Source organism: Coregonus lavaretus (genome assembly GCF_964263955.1).
Source record: "Coregonus lavaretus genome assembly, chromosome: 14".
NCBI classification, from domain to species: domain Eukaryota; kingdom Metazoa; phylum Chordata; class Actinopteri; order Salmoniformes; family Salmonidae; genus Coregonus; species Coregonus lavaretus.
This window is the reverse complement of record NC_140001.1, coordinates 19,990,615-20,008,146: the sequence shown is the minus strand read 5'-3', so window position 1 is coordinate 20,008,146 and position 17,532 is coordinate 19,990,615. Positions and strand designations below refer to the sequence as shown.

Genomic DNA, 17,532 nt, shown 5'->3' with positions numbered 1-17,532 from the left:
AGCAAGACAATGACCCCAAGAACACATAAAAATCCATAAAGAAATTGTTAATTTACCACAAAATCTACATTTTGCAATGGCCATCTCGGTCTCCGGACTTGAACCCCATTGAGTACCTGTGGTTTGAATTGAAGAGGGCAGTCCATAAGCGCAGACCAAAGGATATCAAGGATCTGGAAAGATTCAGTATGGAGGAATGGTCTGAGTTCTAGAAAAAGGCTAAATGCCGTTATCCTCGCAAGGGTAGGGTACACAAAGTATTGAAAACGGGTGGCAATAATTTTGACACCTATCCTTTTTAGATTTTTTTTTAAATTACTTGTTAAACAAAATATTTTTCTCTGAGCAATTGTATTATTATTAAATAATATACTTTTTTTTGCATAGGCCTACAATATAGCTCAGTATTTGTATTTATTTTATGAAGTATTTTTTGCCAATAATTTTGGAGGTGACTGTAGCTAGGATATATCAGTTAGCTAACCATTTACAATAACAGTAGTTTATGAATAACCTTCAATCTAAAGTAGACATGTAAGTCAATAAACCCTATCATTGTTGTGGCTAGCTTACATAGCTAACCTTAAATCTAAAGTAGAAATTGAGAAATCTCACCTTGGCACTGTGGCATGTTATGGGCAGCTATTAATATATGAATTAATAGATAATAGAATAGAGTTAGAAGGGTGAACTGCTATTTTGAAGGGACAGGAAGTGTTGGCTGTTTATTTGGCCAATGACAGGCATTCCACATTTAACCCCACCCATATGTGAAAATCAAAATATCAAGTTGTTTTTGGTTTATAAGCAAAAACGAGATTAAAAACAAACAAAAAACTTTTCAGTTTTAAAATGTGTATCCAAAAACAAAATAACTGTCCGTTTTCTCATTCCGTGTTGCTCGGTTTAGCGTAGAAAGGGAATTATCCGCACGAACACGGACCATGGGATCACGTGGTGTAAATCTGGTCCGCCTGAGTTATTGAACGGAGAATCCGTAGTGAAACAGTGGGTGCGGAGCGCACAAATAGCCCATCAAATTGAGTTTCGCACATCTTATTATTCACAACGGTTTTTCTAGGAATTATGTTATTTTATTCGAGCGATGATTATGGATATAGCGCAAACTCATTTCTAAAAAGATTTTAATTAATTTCTAATACGACGAGGCATACATTTAACAAGGTACGTTTTTTTTTTATTGAACATAGAATTGGATAGAAGTCCAAGAGTTTGTATTTGCATTTGGAGTGTTTTAACTATTTAATGAATAGACTAATAAAACATTTTGTTAGACAATGTAAGTTTATACAACAGTTAGTGCTGGTGCAATCAAAATTATTTTCGGCCAGGAATACAGACACGGGACATTAGCCTATGCAAAGTTTACAGTGCCTTCAGAAAGTATTCACACCCCTTGACTTTCTCCACATTTTGTTATGTTCAGACTTTGTGTCACTGGCCTTCACACAATATCCCATAATGTCAAAGTGGAATTATGTTATTTGACTTTTTTTAAACAAATTAATTAAAAATGAAAAGTTGAAATGTCTTAAGTCAATAAGTATTCAACCCCTTTATTATGGCAAGCCGAAATAAGTTCAGGAGTAAAGATTTACTTAACAAGGTAATTACATAATACGTTGCATGGACTCACTCTGTGTGCAATAATAGTGTTTAACATGATTTTTGAATGACTACCTAATTTCTGTACCCCACACATACAATTATCTGTAAGGTCCCTCAGTCGAGCAGTGAATTTCAAACACAGATTCAACCACAAAGACCAGGGAGGTTTTCTAATGCCTCGCAAAGAAGGGAACCTATTGGTAGATGGGTAAAAATAAATAAAAGCAGACATTCAATATCCCTTTGAGCGTGGTGAAGTTATTAATTACACTTTGGATGGTGTATCAATATACTCGGTCACTACAACAATACAGGCATCTTTCCTAACTCAGTTACCGGAGAGAAAGGAAACAGCACTGGGATTTCACCATGAGGCCAAAAGTGACTTTAAAACAGTTACAGAGTTTAATGGCTGTGATAGGAGAAAACTGAGGATGGCAGAGTTTAACAGCTGTGATAGGAGAAAACTGAGGATGGATCAACAACATTGTAGTTACATTTTAGTAATTTTGCAGACACTCTTATCCAGAGTGAATTACAGGAGAAATTAGGGTTAAGTGCCTTGCTTAAGGGACATCAACAGATTTTTCACCTAGCCGGCTCAGGGATTAGAACCAGCAACCTTTCAGTTACTAGCACAACGCTCTTACCCACTAAGCTACCTGCCGCCCTAGTTCCTCTGCAATACTAACCTAAATGACAGAGTGAAAAGAAGGAAGCCTGTACATAATACAAATATTCCAAAATATGCATCCTGTTTGCAATAAGGCACTAAAGTAAGCCTGCTAAATATGTGACAAATAAATTAACTTAATGCCGTGAAAATAAAGCGTTATGTTTGGGGCAAATCCAAAACAACACATCACTGAGTACCACTCTTCATATGTTCAAGAATGGTGGTGGCTGCATCATGTTATGGGTATGCCTGGTTCAGTCTGCTTTCCAACAGACACTGGGAGACAAATTCACCTTTCAGCAGGACAATAACCTAAAACAGAAGGCCAAATATACACAGGAGTTGCTTACATTTTAGTCATTTAGCAGACACTCTTATCCAGAGCAACTTACAGTTAGTGAGTGCATACATTATTATTATTATTATTTTCATACTGGCCCCCCGTGGGAATCGAACCCACAACCCTGGTGTTGCAAACACCATGCTCTACCAACTGAGCTACATCCCTGGGAAATAAAAATGAATTTAACATTATGGACTATACGTGAACTATTCATACCCCTCAAGTGCTATCAAAGAGGACAACTGAAATACCCTGTTATTACCTAGTTTTTGACTGCTGTTATAAGGTGACTGAGACAGGGTCACACATGCAGTCACATTGAGATGTCACTTCTAATCCAGTTGTAACCTCTATATTGAAGGTACCACTTTGCATCTTCCCTGGTCCTTTTGTGACCGTGTGATGGTGAACATAATTTCGCCTTTTCCTATCACAACTGCATTATAGGCTTTTTGCAATGCAAAGGGGTTGTCCTACAGTATACGAGGCTATGGCTATCAGATCTGTCACTGTTGGGTTACATGTGCTCAAAGACTGACACTATTTGCAACAGCAACCTCTGTGCCTCATACTGTATGTGTGTGATAAACTTAAAACAGTATGGAAACTGACACAGTAACTGAGATCAGTCTGAAAAAACCTCAGTCCCACCTAAATGGAAATGTTTCTGAGAGCAAAGGCCTTTCAGTTCCGTCACAGCTGCTATCTCCTGAAACCATGAGTAACCTCAGAAAACATCATTGGCTTCACTGTGGGAATTCTCCATAAACATGATCAGAGTTCTGTATGAAAGGAGTTTGGAAACCTCTTCACGCTCACATTTAATTCCAGGGGAATTCAGCGTGGCGCAGTGACCTCAGTTGATTGACAAATTAGACCTTGTTTAAAACAATTGTCATTTCAAGTGTAGATTATGCTTGCTGTATTTACTACTTCATTTATTATTATTTTTATTTTTCTTGAGCATGACGACACCCTTCTCTAACAAAATTTGAATGCTTCATTTGGTGTCCTCAAGACTCCTTTCTCCTTATCAGGCAGGGGTTGGGTGATCTCAGGGGGACATATAGAAAGTTCCAGTCCCTGAAGCATCCGACTGTTTCCTCTCTCTGGTACAGCTGACATTTAACTGTCACTGGGATAGTAGCTCCATAACACCACTGTGTCATCATGACACTGATTATATTTCCTCTGGCCCTGGTTTACAGTTTAGTGACTGTTGTTAATGGTGAAAAGGAGGATTGGTGGAAAGTCAGTTATCATGTGTTAACATGACCCCTGCAGTTGGCCAGGGTGTGTAATGTAGTCAGTATACTGTGATCCGTAGTCAGATGTCAGTGCTCACTATTGCAGATCAAATATTAATGATGATGACCAGCAGTTGTATGGGGAATGCAGTACACTTATTATTTTACTTGCTACATTGGAAATCCCAGAGTATCATGGCAGACAATACATTGCCATTTATTGTTTGACTTCAAATGTGGTTAATATTTGATGGAAAGTATCTTATTCACTGGTATTTTATGTCATGTCATTTCTGCATTTAGCATTTCCACTTTATTTACTCTTTCTTCCCTTTATCAGCATCAGTATGGCGCTCATGTGATCACTTCCTGGTTCAGTCTCAGCGCCATCTGAGTTTCACAGTGCTGAATCTTGCAACAGTGAGGGGAAGGACTTGAGAGGAGAGGGCCAGACAGGACAGCAGATACCATAACAGAAAGGAGACAGTCGTGCCCTATATGTTAAGTGAGGAGAATGCCTTAGCGTTTGGACTGCTTCTCTGATCACCAACTGTGTGGGACTTCTAAGAGGCTTCAAGGTGAAGTGGTCTCTGTGTGGAGAGCTCAGCCATAATCCCAGGCAGCGAGATAAACCCTACAGAGTAAGCGCACTGCTGCCTGGCTGCAGCTATGGACTTTGATGAGAGTGGTCCTCCCTCCTCCTCAGTGACCCCGCTGCTCTTCTCACCATGCTGAACGATGCTGCCTCTGTCATCTACATTGTGCTGGAGCTGCTGATAGCCATACTGTCCGTGCTGGGCAATGTGCTGGTCTGCTGGGCCGTCTGTCTTAACAGCAACCTGCAGAGCATCACCAACTTCTTTTTGGTGTCCCTGGCAGTGGCAGACATTGCTGTGGGAGTGCTGGGTATTCCCTTCGCCATCGTCATCAGCACGGGCTTCTGCTCCAACTTCTATGGCTGCCTCTTCATCGCTTGCTTTGTGCTGGTGCTCACCCAGAGCTCCATCTTCAGCCTGCTGGCCATTGCCATAGACCGCTACATCGCTATCAAGATACCCCTCAGGTCAGTTCAAAATTGTATGAACATAACAGAGAGTGTGCTAACCATTTTAAACATATTGCTGCTGTCGTGCTGCTTTCCTCTCCCATATACAGAGAAAGAGGTTAGACCAAGGGTGGGAAAACTACTTTATTGGGGAAATTATTATTTTAGGTTTTTTTTAAAGTCTACACTTGAATGTCTAAAACTAGCTAGAAAATATGTAGAAATGAGAATGCACCTATATATTTTAAAATAACAGCCCTTTTTCTGGCCCGCAAATTGATTTGGACTAACAAATTGGTCCCCAAAAAATTGGAGCGGCCCTCGGTTGAATTTTGAAATCCTTATGTGGCCCTCGAGCCAAAAAGTTTCCCACCCCTGGGTTAGACGTTAGGCTTTTCAAAGATTTAAATCTACCCTTTGAGGTTGTATAGGGTTTTTGATTGATTTGCATACCCAGGTTGCAGGTACATTGTATGCTTCATGCCAGTAGCACATTGCTACATTAAAAAAAGTAAATCTTAAAATCTGTGTGAGATATTTTCAGAATAGAGCAGCAGAGGACCGTGCTATTTTTAAATGAACTTTAGATTTATTTACCAAATGGCTAGTTGAGCTTTTGATTTCCTCAGTGGAACCAGATATAGTCTCCCAGGAGGCCATCTCACCCAGGACCAGTTAACTGTAATCTCCTCTTACTAATAGTTTATACAGACCATGACCCCTATTCACAACTATAAGCATGTAAAAATAAAACAGCTGTTCAGACCACTCATTTATTTTCCTAGATAAACAAATATAAATTACATTATGCCCTAAAATGTATTAATAATCAGTAATTACTTATACACTTTCTGGAAAGTATGTATAGACTGATGCTCACACACTCTCTCAACCTCACTCATACTAGCATATTTGATAGTGTGCATTACCTAAAAACAACATGCCCATCACTCCCTTTTTTTATTGCGTCCAAGATTGTTGTTCTGTTGTGTCCCTGGGATGTGTTAAGGGCGTTTGTGCATGTCTGTGTTGCTGCACGGGGTGAGGGGGGGGGGTTGCTGTTTTCTCACAGCTAACCTTTGAACTTCAACGTCTCGAGAATGTGACAGAAACGGCCCAAAAGATCAGCTGCTCTCCCACACTGACCGACAGACACTCGAAATAGACTTCCCTTCCAAATACTGACATTTTGTTTTTAAGTCTCTCTTTATAACTTAGACGAGAGTTTTTCCCATAAAAAGACAGTGTGTCTAACCACGTTTCCATCCAACCATTTCATGCAGATGAATTAGCTGACACATGAAACAAGTCACAACCGGGCTGATTAAATGCTGGTACAATTTTATATATCCCGACAGACAATTTGTTCATTCGACATGGTGGGATCTTTTTGTGTCTGTAAAATTAATTATACAAGAAAGCGGTGAAAACGCCTTTATGCGCAAATATTGATATGATAACCATCATATCGAAGTAAACTTAGAGTCACGCGATGATACACTATATATACAAAGGTATGTGGACACCCCTTCAAATTAGTGGATTTGGCTATTTCAGCCACACCCGTTGCTGACAGGTGTATAAAATCGAGCACACAGCCATGCAATCTCCATAGACAAACATTAGCAGTAGAATGGCCTTACTGAAGAGCTCAGTGACTGTCAACATGGCACCGTCATAGGATGCCACCTTTCCAACAAGTCAGTTCGTCAAATTTCTGCCTTGCTAGAGCTGTCCCGGTCAATTGTAAGTGCTGTTATTGTGAAGTGGAAACGTCTAGGAGCAACAACAGCTCACAGACCGGGACCGCAGAGTGCTGAAGCGCATATCGCGTATCGAGTAAAAATCGTCTGTCCTCGGTTGCAACACTCACTACCCAGTTCCAAACTGCCTCTGGAAGCAACGTCAGCACAATAACTGTTCATCGGGAGCTTCATGAAATGGGTTTCCATGGCCGAGCAGCCGCACACAAGCCAAAGATCACCATGCGCAATGCCAATCGTTGCCTGGAGTGGTGTAAAGCTCTCCGCCGTTGGACTCTGGACCAATGAAAACACGTTCTCTCGAGTGATGAATCATGCTTTACCATCTGGCAGTCCGACGGACGAATCTGGGTTTGGCGGATGCCAGGAAAACGCTACCTGTCCAAATGCATAGTGCCAACTGTAAAGTTTGGTGGAGGAGAAATAATGGTCTGGGGCTGATTTCATGGTTCGGGCTAGGCCCCTTAGTTCCAGTGAAGGGAAATCTTAACGCTACTGCATACAATTACATTCTAGACGATTCTGTACTTCCAACTTTGTGGGAACAGTTTTGGGAAGGCCCTTTCCTGTTTCAGTATGACAATGCCCCCGTGCACAAAACGAGGTCCTTACAGAAATGGTTTGTCGAGATCGGTGTGGAAGAACTTGACTGGCCTGCATAGAGCCCTGACCTCAACCCCATCAAACACCTTTGGGATGAATTGGAACGTCGACTGCGAGCCAGGCCTAATCGCCCAACATCAGTGCCAACCTCACTAATGCTCTTGTGGCTGAATGGAAGCAAGTCCCCGCAGCAATCTTCCAACATCTAGTGAAAAGCCTTCCCAGAAGAGTGGAGGCTGTTATAGCAGCAAAGGGACACCAACTCCATATTAATGCCAATGATTTTGGAATTAGACGAGCAGGTGTCCACATAGTTTTGGTCATGTAGTGTATGTTGCGTGGTCCTCCCACTACGACTCAGGAAACCATGCAGTTTATTAGGCTACAGGTGAAATAAATGATGATGAACTTCGCAGGGTGGTGAATGTTAAAGGTGATGAGCTTGATGCTCCTCTCCAATAAATATCAAGGGTCTTATTCTGGTGACATGATGATCGATGCTTGGCTGCCATTTGACAAATACAAATAATATTGCTCTTATCCATAATAATCTCATAATGTAGGTAGCCTACCTGCTGTATCTGTGAGCTGTTGGCTAGAGTACATATGCCAATACCAGAGTGAGCACATTTGCTATATAACGCAACAGTTTTTGTGACAAAACCATCAGTATATTTAAAAATGCGATGGAAACCCATTTAACTTCTAATTTTCATTCGGTACATGGGAATTTAAGGGCAAAAGTTATTTTCATGTGCACCACGTCATCACGCACAACCTTTTATCTGCAAAAAGTATGTTTAATGGAAACATCTCTGGTGGGAAAATGCGCTTATTGTTTAATGCAGAGTTTAGAATATTCACATGAAAATTGGTCGCAAATTGGATGGAAACCTAGATAATGATATGCCTGCTATTATAATGTGTATTATCTAACTCACTATCCCTTAACCTCTGGGGGAATCTAACCCTCCAGAGAGACAACTTATCCTCCTCCAGCCAAGAGAGCCCATCATTTGTCTTACTGACAGAGTCCATATCTTTATTATTCCCACAGGTACAATAGCCTGGTGACAGGCCAGCGTGCCAAGGGGATCATTGCCGTCTGCTGGGTGCTGTCCATCATCATTGGCCTGACCCCAATGCTGGGCTGGAATAAGTTCACTGAGCGCCCCAACAGCACCTGCCCCCCAGGCCTGATGGAGTGCCTGTTTGAGGAGGTGGTGGTCATGGACTACATGGTCTATTTTAACTTCTTTGCCTGTGTGCTGATGCCTCTGCTGCTCATGCTGGTCATCTACCTGCGGATCTTCATGGCAGCTCGGCATCAGCTGAAGCTCATAGAACTGAAGGCTGTCCACGGGGGGAAGTCCCACTCCACCCTGCAGAAGGAGATCCATGCGGCCAAGTCGCTGGCCATCATCGTGGGCCTGTTTGCCATCTGCTGGCTACCGCTGCACATCATCAACTGCTTCACACTGTTCTGCCCTCAGTGTACCCGCCCGCCCCTCTGGATCATATACGTTGCCATCATCCTCTCTCACGGCAACTCGGTGGTCAACCCCTTCATCTACGCATACCGCATCCAGGAGTTCCGCCACACCTTCCAGAGGGTCATCCGCCGCCATGTCCTGGGCCGCCGGGAGCTGTTTGACAGCGATGGCAGCACCCGCACCTCCACCCACAACAGCATCAGCGACTCAGTAAGGGTTAAGGCCAACGGCCTCCGCTTCAACCTCTACACCGAGCACAGCAGCAGTAGCTGTGAGAGCTCCCACCCGTCATAGCCATATCAAACCTGCAGGGGGCATTCTGAAGCCAGCGCCCATTCACAACCACCCTCTTACCGTGATTAGCTCCCACAATCAAAGGGAAAGCCCCCCTGTGCCACAGCCTCTCAGACAGACACATACACCCCCTTTATGTCATCCCCTGCAGTATGGGGACCAGCAGCAGCAGTCTCCTAAAGGACCGGAGGTGGAAGAGATAAAGGACAGGCAGGATCTCTCCCTTGTCCAGGTCAAATCACTGTTCTATAAACATAAAACCTGCTTCACTGAGCTCATCAGACAGCTACAAAGGATCTTTATCACCTGGCCTTTGGTGTGAAATTACTGTGGATGCGCAAATTTTTTGGAGTCAGCTTAGAGTAAATTACTGGGCAGGCAGGATCACAAGCTGAGGATCAGAGTTTGGTTGTATCCCATGCTATCCAGATGGCCTAATTCCACATACTTGGAGGCATTCTATCGCCAGGGATTGTAACCGTGGTCCTGAATGAGTACGAGCCGAGGACCTACACAAAGGCAGGCATACAAAGCCTACTGTACATTCACCATGCGGAAGAGAACAACTTATTTTGGGGGTATGAACAATTGTATTTAAATTTGTTTTAGTTATTTATGGAAGAAACGTTAATGTGACTCGAATGGTTAAATGTGATTCTGTTTACGATGTTTATTCTCTTGGTCTGTGACGTGCTTAAATCTGAATCCTCACAATTTACTTTTGCTCTTTGATAACCGGTGAGGTTTTAATGTCACGGCCGTCTACGGAAGGAGTGGACCAAAGCGCAGCGTTTGTAGCGAACATGACTTTATTAAAGTTAAAGTGCACGAACGAGAAAACAATAAACAATGACGGATAGTGAAGTCCTCAGTACACAGACTGAAACATGGAACAAAAACCCACAACCCTAAGGTGAACCCTGACAGTTTAAATATGGCTCCCAATCAGAGATAACGAGCCGACAGCTGACACTCGTTACCTCCGATTGGGAGTCACATGACGAGACAAGACACTACAACCAAAACCAAACACAACCAAATGAACACACCCTATACCCAACACAACCAAATGAATACACCCTGGCTCAAACTACACAGTCCCGGAGCCAGAGCGTGACAGTACCCCCCCCTAAAGGCGCGGACTGCGACCGCGCCTCAATACGGGCTAAACAAGGGAGGGCTGGGCGGGCATACCTCCTCGGCGGTGGCTCTGGCTCCGGCCTTGATCCCCACCTCCTCTCCAACCCCCCAAAGTACCCCTGGTCCTGTCTAGCCCCGCTGGTCGGAGCCGGACTGACGACACGCGCCCCTGGCTTGGTGCGTGGAGGACGAACGGGCCTTACCAGGCTGACGACGCGCACCACTGCCTTGGCGCGGGGAGCAGGAATGGGCCGGACCGGGCTGACGAAGCGCACCCTTGACTTGGTGCGGAGAGCGGGACCGGGCCGGACAGGGCTGACGAAACGCACCACAGACTTGGTGCGGGGAGCAGGAACGGGCCGGACATGGCTGACGACACGCACCACAGACCTGGTGCGGGGAGCAGGAACGGGCCGGACAGGGCCGACGAAACGCACCCTTTGCCTGGTGCGTGGAGCCGGAACAGGCCTCACCAGGCTGAAGACTCGCATCCCTGGCTTGGTGCGAGTAGCAGGAATGGGCTGGATCAGGCTGACGGCTCGCACCCTTGGCTTGGTGCGAGTAGCAGGGACGAGCTGAACCAGGCTGACGACTCGCACCCTTGGCTTGGTGCGAGTAGCAGGAACGGGCTGGACTAGGCCGACGACTCGTACCCCTGGCTTGGTGCGAGTAGCAGGAACGGGCTGGACCAGGCTGACAACTCGCACCCTTGGCTTGGTGCGAGTGGCAGGAACAGGCCGGACCGGGCTGGCGACGCGCACCGTAGGTTTGGTGCGAGTGGCAGGAACAGGCCGGGTCGGGCTGGCGACGCGCACCGTAGACTTGGTGCGGGTGGCAGGAACAGGCCGGACCGGGCTGGCGACGCGCACCGTAGGTTTGGTGCGAGTGGCAGGAACAGGCCGGGTCGGGCTGGCGACGCGCACCGTAGACTTGGTGCGGGTGGCAGGAACAGGCCGGGCTGGGCTGGCGACGCACACCGTAGGTTTAGTGCGTGGAGCAGGAACAGGCCGGGCTGGGCTGGCGACGCACACCGTAGGTTTAGTGCGTGGAGCAGGAACAGGCCGGGCTGGGCTGGCGACGCACACCGTAGGTCTGGTACGTGGAGCAGGAACAGGCCGGACAGGGCTGTCGACGCACACCGTAGGCTTTGTGCGTGGAGCAGGAACAGGCCGGGCTGGGCTGGCGACGCACACCGTGGACTTGGTGCGTGGAGTAGGAACAGGCCGGTCCATACTGGGAACACACACCACTGGCCTTAACCGGGGATCAGGAACGGGCCGGACCGGACTGGTAACACACCTCAGTCTCTCACGCCGTGCCTCCACTACTTCCCTCCCTCTACTCGCCAATGGCTCCCGTAATCCGGTAGCCTTCTCTCCACGTCTCCCGGTGGCAGCCTCCTGCTGCCCAGCCGCCCAAGCCATGTGCCCCCCCCAAAAAACGTTTTGGGGTTGCCTCTCGTCCTTCCGACGATGGCCCTGCTGACGCCGTTGCTCCTCTCTCGCCAGGGCCTTGATCCTCCCCCAAGGTCCCTTGCCCCCGAGCATGTCCTCCCAGGACCACGATTTGCCCACCTGGGCCATCGCCAGCCTCTCGATCTCCTTACCCGGCGCTTCCTCCCATGTCCAGTCTCTTTGCTCCTGGACACGCTGCTTGGTCCTTTTGTGGTGGGTTTTTCTGTCACGGCCGTCTACGGAAGGAGTGGACCAAAGCGCAGCGTTTGTAGCGAACATGACTTTATTAAAGTTAAAGTGCACGAACGAGAAAACAATAAACAATGACGGATAGTGAAGTCCTCAGTACACAGACTGAAACATGGAACAAAAACCCACAACCCTAAGGTGAACCCTGACAGTTTAAATATGGCTCCCAATCAGAGATAACGAGCCGACAGCTGACACTCGTTACCTCCGATTGGGAGTCACATGACGAGACAAGACACTACAACCAAAACCAAACACAACCAAATGAACACACCCTATACCCAACACAACCAAATGAATACACCCTGGCTCAAACTACACAGTCCCGGAGCCAGAGCGTGACATTTAATAAATTACCTTTATGATTATTCATGTGTATTTGGGGATGGCAAGGATGTTCCAAGTTTGTGATAAGGGGACAGTACTACTGCATTGATTTAGCATGTTTGTGCACCATACAGATGGACGTTCAGGTTTATGATCTTGCAAATGTATGAATGCTCAAAAAATGATCAGCGTGTTTTTAAATTATAATGGTTTTAAACTATTTTGAGGAATATCTATACTACTCTGCACTTTCTCTACTTTGCAGTTCTTCCAACTTGTCTAACTGTCAGTAGCACACACCAAAACTGTTGTGCTGATCATTGAGATTACACAGACAATTAAATGGTAAAAATAATTAATCAATGACATAGAGCTTACATTATTCACTGAATATACTCTCAAGTATTACATAGCTATGGCATTCTCTGCATTCTCACATTTTCGAACGCTATACAGGACACAATACCTCCTGTTTGAAAATAAATATTTGTATGTTATTGTCATCTCTAAGTGTATCTGTTTGCTTTTCCATGTTGCACTGTTTACGCATTACAATTACTGTACAGCTTTCCCAACCATCAATCAATAAGTGCAGAGAAGCTCCAGAGGCAGGCTGGCTGGTGACTCTGGGGAAGGGGCAGACCAGACCAGACGGGCCCTCTATGGGATTTATGTCCCCTATCACAAGCTGTGAGATCCTCTGATTTCTCCAGCTTTCCCAGCTTTTATCCAAATTCCCTGATGATTCCAGGTTACAGGGTTACAGGGCATTCTCCTTTTGATATTCTCTCAGGGCCTTCCTGAAATGACATTTTTGTGTTTTTTAAAGATGCTTCCAGCCTAGTTCACTGGTGTTTTCTGCACAACAAAATATTGTCTCTCTCCCCCTTTCTGACATTACTAAATCAGACTTCAACAACTCACCCTTTTAGCTGTGACCATTCTGGCCAATATATCTCTCTCTCACCACTTACCTGTTTTGCGGTGTCATCCTCACCCAAATGTATTTTTAGTCCAGTGTTACTGTACTAACCTCTACTGCTGATATACGAAAAAGTATGAACATGTATGCACTCACTACTGTAAGTCGCTCTGGATAAGAGTGTCGGCTAAATGACTAAAATGTTATGTAAAATGATATACCTGTGACTGTCCTAAGTGTCCTGGGGGGTTATGTTACAGACAGATAGTTTCCTTTCTGTCATGACTCAGTGATGACCAGTGGTCCTGATACTGTACATGGTTTGCTGTACATTTGGCCATGAGAAATGGTGCTCACTGAACAAGGCTAATCTAATTCTCTCACTAAGTGGCTCTATAGTGTCTCATTCATATAGGTCATACACAGTCTTGTTTTCAATCCCAGTTAGTGGTCGGCTGACAATAAACCCCCTAAGTCATCCCCCACAGTATAGCTGTCAGACCACAGTGTTCAACAAGTAGCAGTAAAAGCTCTGTCTGTGTATTGACTCCATGGATACAAACAAGAACAGTCCCTTCACATAAAAGGCTTCCTGTCTTCTCTTCTTTTGAAAGGAAAGGAGAGAAGAGTGGGTGTCAGAGGGGTTATCAACCATGGGGGAATGTGCTTAGATAAGTGCTGTCCCTGCAACAATTCAAAACTGTTTACATGTCTGGTTAAAATTCCAAACGGATAACTTACCCTGTCAACTGTTGGTTTGCTCAGAGCAACTGCAGAAGCCATTCACAATGGCCTCTCCCTCAGTGCCAAAGCTTTGTCACTAAGTATGATTGTAGTCAACAACATTGATTTAACACCCCCTATTGTGGCACTGTGTGCTTAGCCCAAACTCATTACTTATTTTGGCTCTATGGAAGAGGCCAGTGCTTCAGCTGCTTGTAGCGACATTACAGGAGGGGGCTATAGAGGTCTGGTGAAGCATTTTGTATAGAGAGAAGGTGAAATGTTTGTCACAGTGCAGTTTGGAGGTAAGTAAAAGATGGTGCTATATCATCATCATGATTTGATTGGGCATAATTCCATAATCTCTGTGGAGGCCAACAGCTGACCTGTAATTAAATGTATGACATACAGTAATGGAAAGCTTTGTTGATATAAACGGATCATATGAGAGTAAAAACTTTAAGAAAATCATTGTGGGGATTTAGATGTGACAATCAGGTTACTTTAATGAAGTATGATGTTATAGACAGAGGATATGTACAAAAAGACTTATCTTTTATTACTTTGAAAGAGGCCCAAACAGAATTGTTAAACCTGAACTGCAGGATGATAAACTTCATCCACAGTTTGAAGGAGAGGTGTCATCTGGATCCTCAAGGTACTGTCCTGTACTTCTCCCATAGAGCAGAATAATTTACAGTTGAACTTCTGATATGTTTAATCAAATATCACATTCCTAATTCAACCTGATAGTGTGGTTACAGTATGAAAGCGTGATACAAACAGTCCTGGATATACATTAAACAGTACATTGTAGTGTGAGGTTGTATGTACAGTTGAAGTCGGAAGTTTACATACACTTAGGTTGGAGTCATTAAAACTTGTTTTTCAACCACTTCACACATTTCTTGTTAACAAACTATAGTTTTGGCAAGTCGGTTAGGACATCTACTTTGTGCATGACACAAGTAATGTTTCCAACTATTGTTTACAGACAGATTATTTCACTTATAATTCACTGTATCACAATTCCGGTGGGTCAGAAGTTTACATACACTAAGTTGACTGTGCCTTTAAACAGCTTGGAAAATTCCAGAAAATGATGTCATGGCTTTAGAAGCTTCTGATAGGCTAATTGACATCATTTGAGTCAATTGGAGGTGTACCTGTGGATGTATTTCAAGGCCTACCTTCAAACTCAGTGCCTCTTTGCTTGACATCATGGGAAAATCAAAAGAAATCAGCCAAGACCTCAGAAAATAAATTGTAGACCTCCACAAGTCTGGTTCATCCTTGGGAGCAATTTCCAAACACCTGAAGGTACCACGTTCATCTGTACAAACAATAGTACGCAAGTATAAACACCATGGGACCACGCAGCCGTCATACCGCTCAGGAAGGAGACGTGTTCTGTCTCCTAGAGATGAACGTACTTTGGTGCGAAAAGTGCAAATCAATTCCAGAACAACAGCAAAGGACCTTGTGAAGATGCTGGAGGAAACAGGTACAAAAGTATCTATATCCACAGTAAAACGAGTCCTATATCGACATAACCTGAAAGGCCGCTCAGCAAGAAAGAAGCCACTGCTCCAAAACCACCATAAAAAAGACAGACTACGGTTTACAACTGCACATGGGGACAAAGATCGTACTTTTTGGAGAAATGTCCTCTGGTCTGATGAAACAAAAATAGAACTGTTTGGCCATAATGACCATCGTTATGTTTGGAGGAAAAAGGGGAAGGCTTGCAAGTCGAAGAACACCATCCCAAACGTGAAGCACGGGGGTGGCAGCATCATGCTGTGGGGGTGCTTTGCTGCAGGAGGGACTGGTGCACTTCACAAAATAGATGGCATCATGAGGAAGGAAAATTATGTGGATATATTGAAGCAACATCTCAAGACATCAGTCAGGAAGTTAAAGCTTGGTTGCAAATGGGTCTTCCAAATGGACAATGACCCCAAGCATACTTCCAAAGTTGTGGCAAAATGGCTTAAGGACAACAAAGTCAAGGTATTGGAGTGGCCATCACAAAGCCCTGACCTCAATCCTATAGAAAATGTGTGGGCAGAACTGAAAAAGCATGTGCGAGCAAGGAGGCCTGTGGAAGGCTACCTGAAACGTTTGATCCAAGTTACACAATTTAATGGCAATGCTACCAAATACTAATTGAGTGTATGTAAACTTCTGACCCACTAGGAATATAATGAAATAAATAAAAGCTTAAATAAATAATTCTCTCTACTATTATTCTGACATTTCACATTCTTAAAATAAAGTGGTGATCCTAACTGACGTAAAACAGGGAATTTTTACTAGGATTAAATGTCAGGAATTGTGAAAAACTGAGTTTAAATGTATTTGGCTAAGGTGTATGTAAACTTCCGACTTTAACTGTATATGGTAACTCTGTCAATGACTGGAAATGATAGAAACAGTCTGCCAGATTGTTTCCTGACTGGGTAAATGTCATAATTGAATATGTAATAGACAGAGAGAGCCCAGTGTAAAGGTCACATTGAAGATGTACTCTGCAGACTGTGTGGACCTGATGGACAGGACAGGGGAGCTAGTGAACCTGAGTGACAAGGAGGAGAGCATGGAGCAGGCCAGCAGTCTGATGAAGAAGAGGCACAGCTACATTCTCATACGCATCTGCAGTGAGTCTCTCCAAATATGATGAAGGCACTAAGCTACACATGTCCATATTAAAAATCCCATGGGATCAAAGAGTGGTTTCTCACATTGCTTGCCCTACTAATATGTTATAGATAGGTTCGTTAGCATGGCTGCAATAAATGTTGTTATTACTAAAGATATTTTACAGTAATGAAACTGATTCACTTTAATTTACTTCATATTTTGCCCCCAGGAGTTGACGGGACTGAAGGGCAGAAGTATGTGCCACTCCTAAATGACCTGGGCAAGAGCCATCCTGAGTTAGCAGGTAATGACAAAAACACATTCATCCACAGCACAGGCAAATGTGCACTACTGAAACCACTGCATGAGTCTGTTCAGTTGGAGCTGAGCATGGTCTGAAGTGGTTCTTTGTGGCCTCCTAATGGTACAGACTGGAGTTATACCTGTAATATGACTCTCTTGCCTAGTTACTGTACATGTGCAGTGCACTTGCCTTGAGCAAAACCACATCAAGCCTGATTTAAGACTGCATGAAAAGGTGTGGCTAATATGTACGTTTGTATGTACTGTCTGCACCCTTGTTACTTTTGTACCATTTGTCTACCTCAGAGGTCTTGAAGAAGCTGTCCAACCCCTGTAAGGAGCGGGACAGAAAGAGTGGTCCGTCAAGGAAAGGCTCTGTTAACAAGACCTGGAGCAAGGCCACCGCTGGAAACAAGAAGAGCCATTCTGGAAAACTTTGACTATGATGAGAGGAGATGAGGAAAGGTGAACATGATGGTGATGGACATGCATGAATAAAAAGATGTGGACCACATACTAATACAGTAATTGTGTTGGTGCTGTGGTTCACTTCACTCTGATTATTTTCAACTAAGGTACATTTAGGTTGATAAATTAACATTCCAACATATCCCAACTGGTAAATGTAAGAATGTTACATGTCTGATGTGCATACTAGAGGCTGGTATAGGCCCAGAA

At 44.3% G+C, this 17,532-nt stretch overlaps 2 protein-coding genes across 2 annotated transcripts; both read left to right on the top strand.

Annotated features, from left to right (window-relative positions):
• Positions 1-1,028: 1,028 nt before the first annotated feature.
• On the top strand, positions 1,029-17,294 carry c8h22orf15 (chromosome 8 C22orf15 homolog; the record flags this gene model as incomplete). Its single annotated transcript, XM_084176202.1, has 4 exons — positions 1,029-1,185; positions 16,446-16,568; positions 16,781-16,855; positions 17,161-17,294. Exons 2-4 carry the CDS (start codon positions 16,460-16,462, stop codon positions 17,292-17,294), a joined length of 318 nt encoding a protein of 105 aa, XP_084032328.1. The 5' UTR covers positions 1,029-1,185; positions 16,446-16,459.
• On the top strand, positions 4,624-9,539 carry adora2aa (adenosine A2a receptor a; the record flags this gene model as incomplete). The annotated part of the gene is given in 3 exon segments (XM_084176230.1): positions 4,624-4,958; positions 8,364-9,090; positions 9,092-9,539. Coding segments are annotated over 3 exon segments (1,386 nt in total). The 3' UTR covers positions 9,416-9,539.
• Positions 17,295-17,532: the final 238 nt, after the last annotated feature.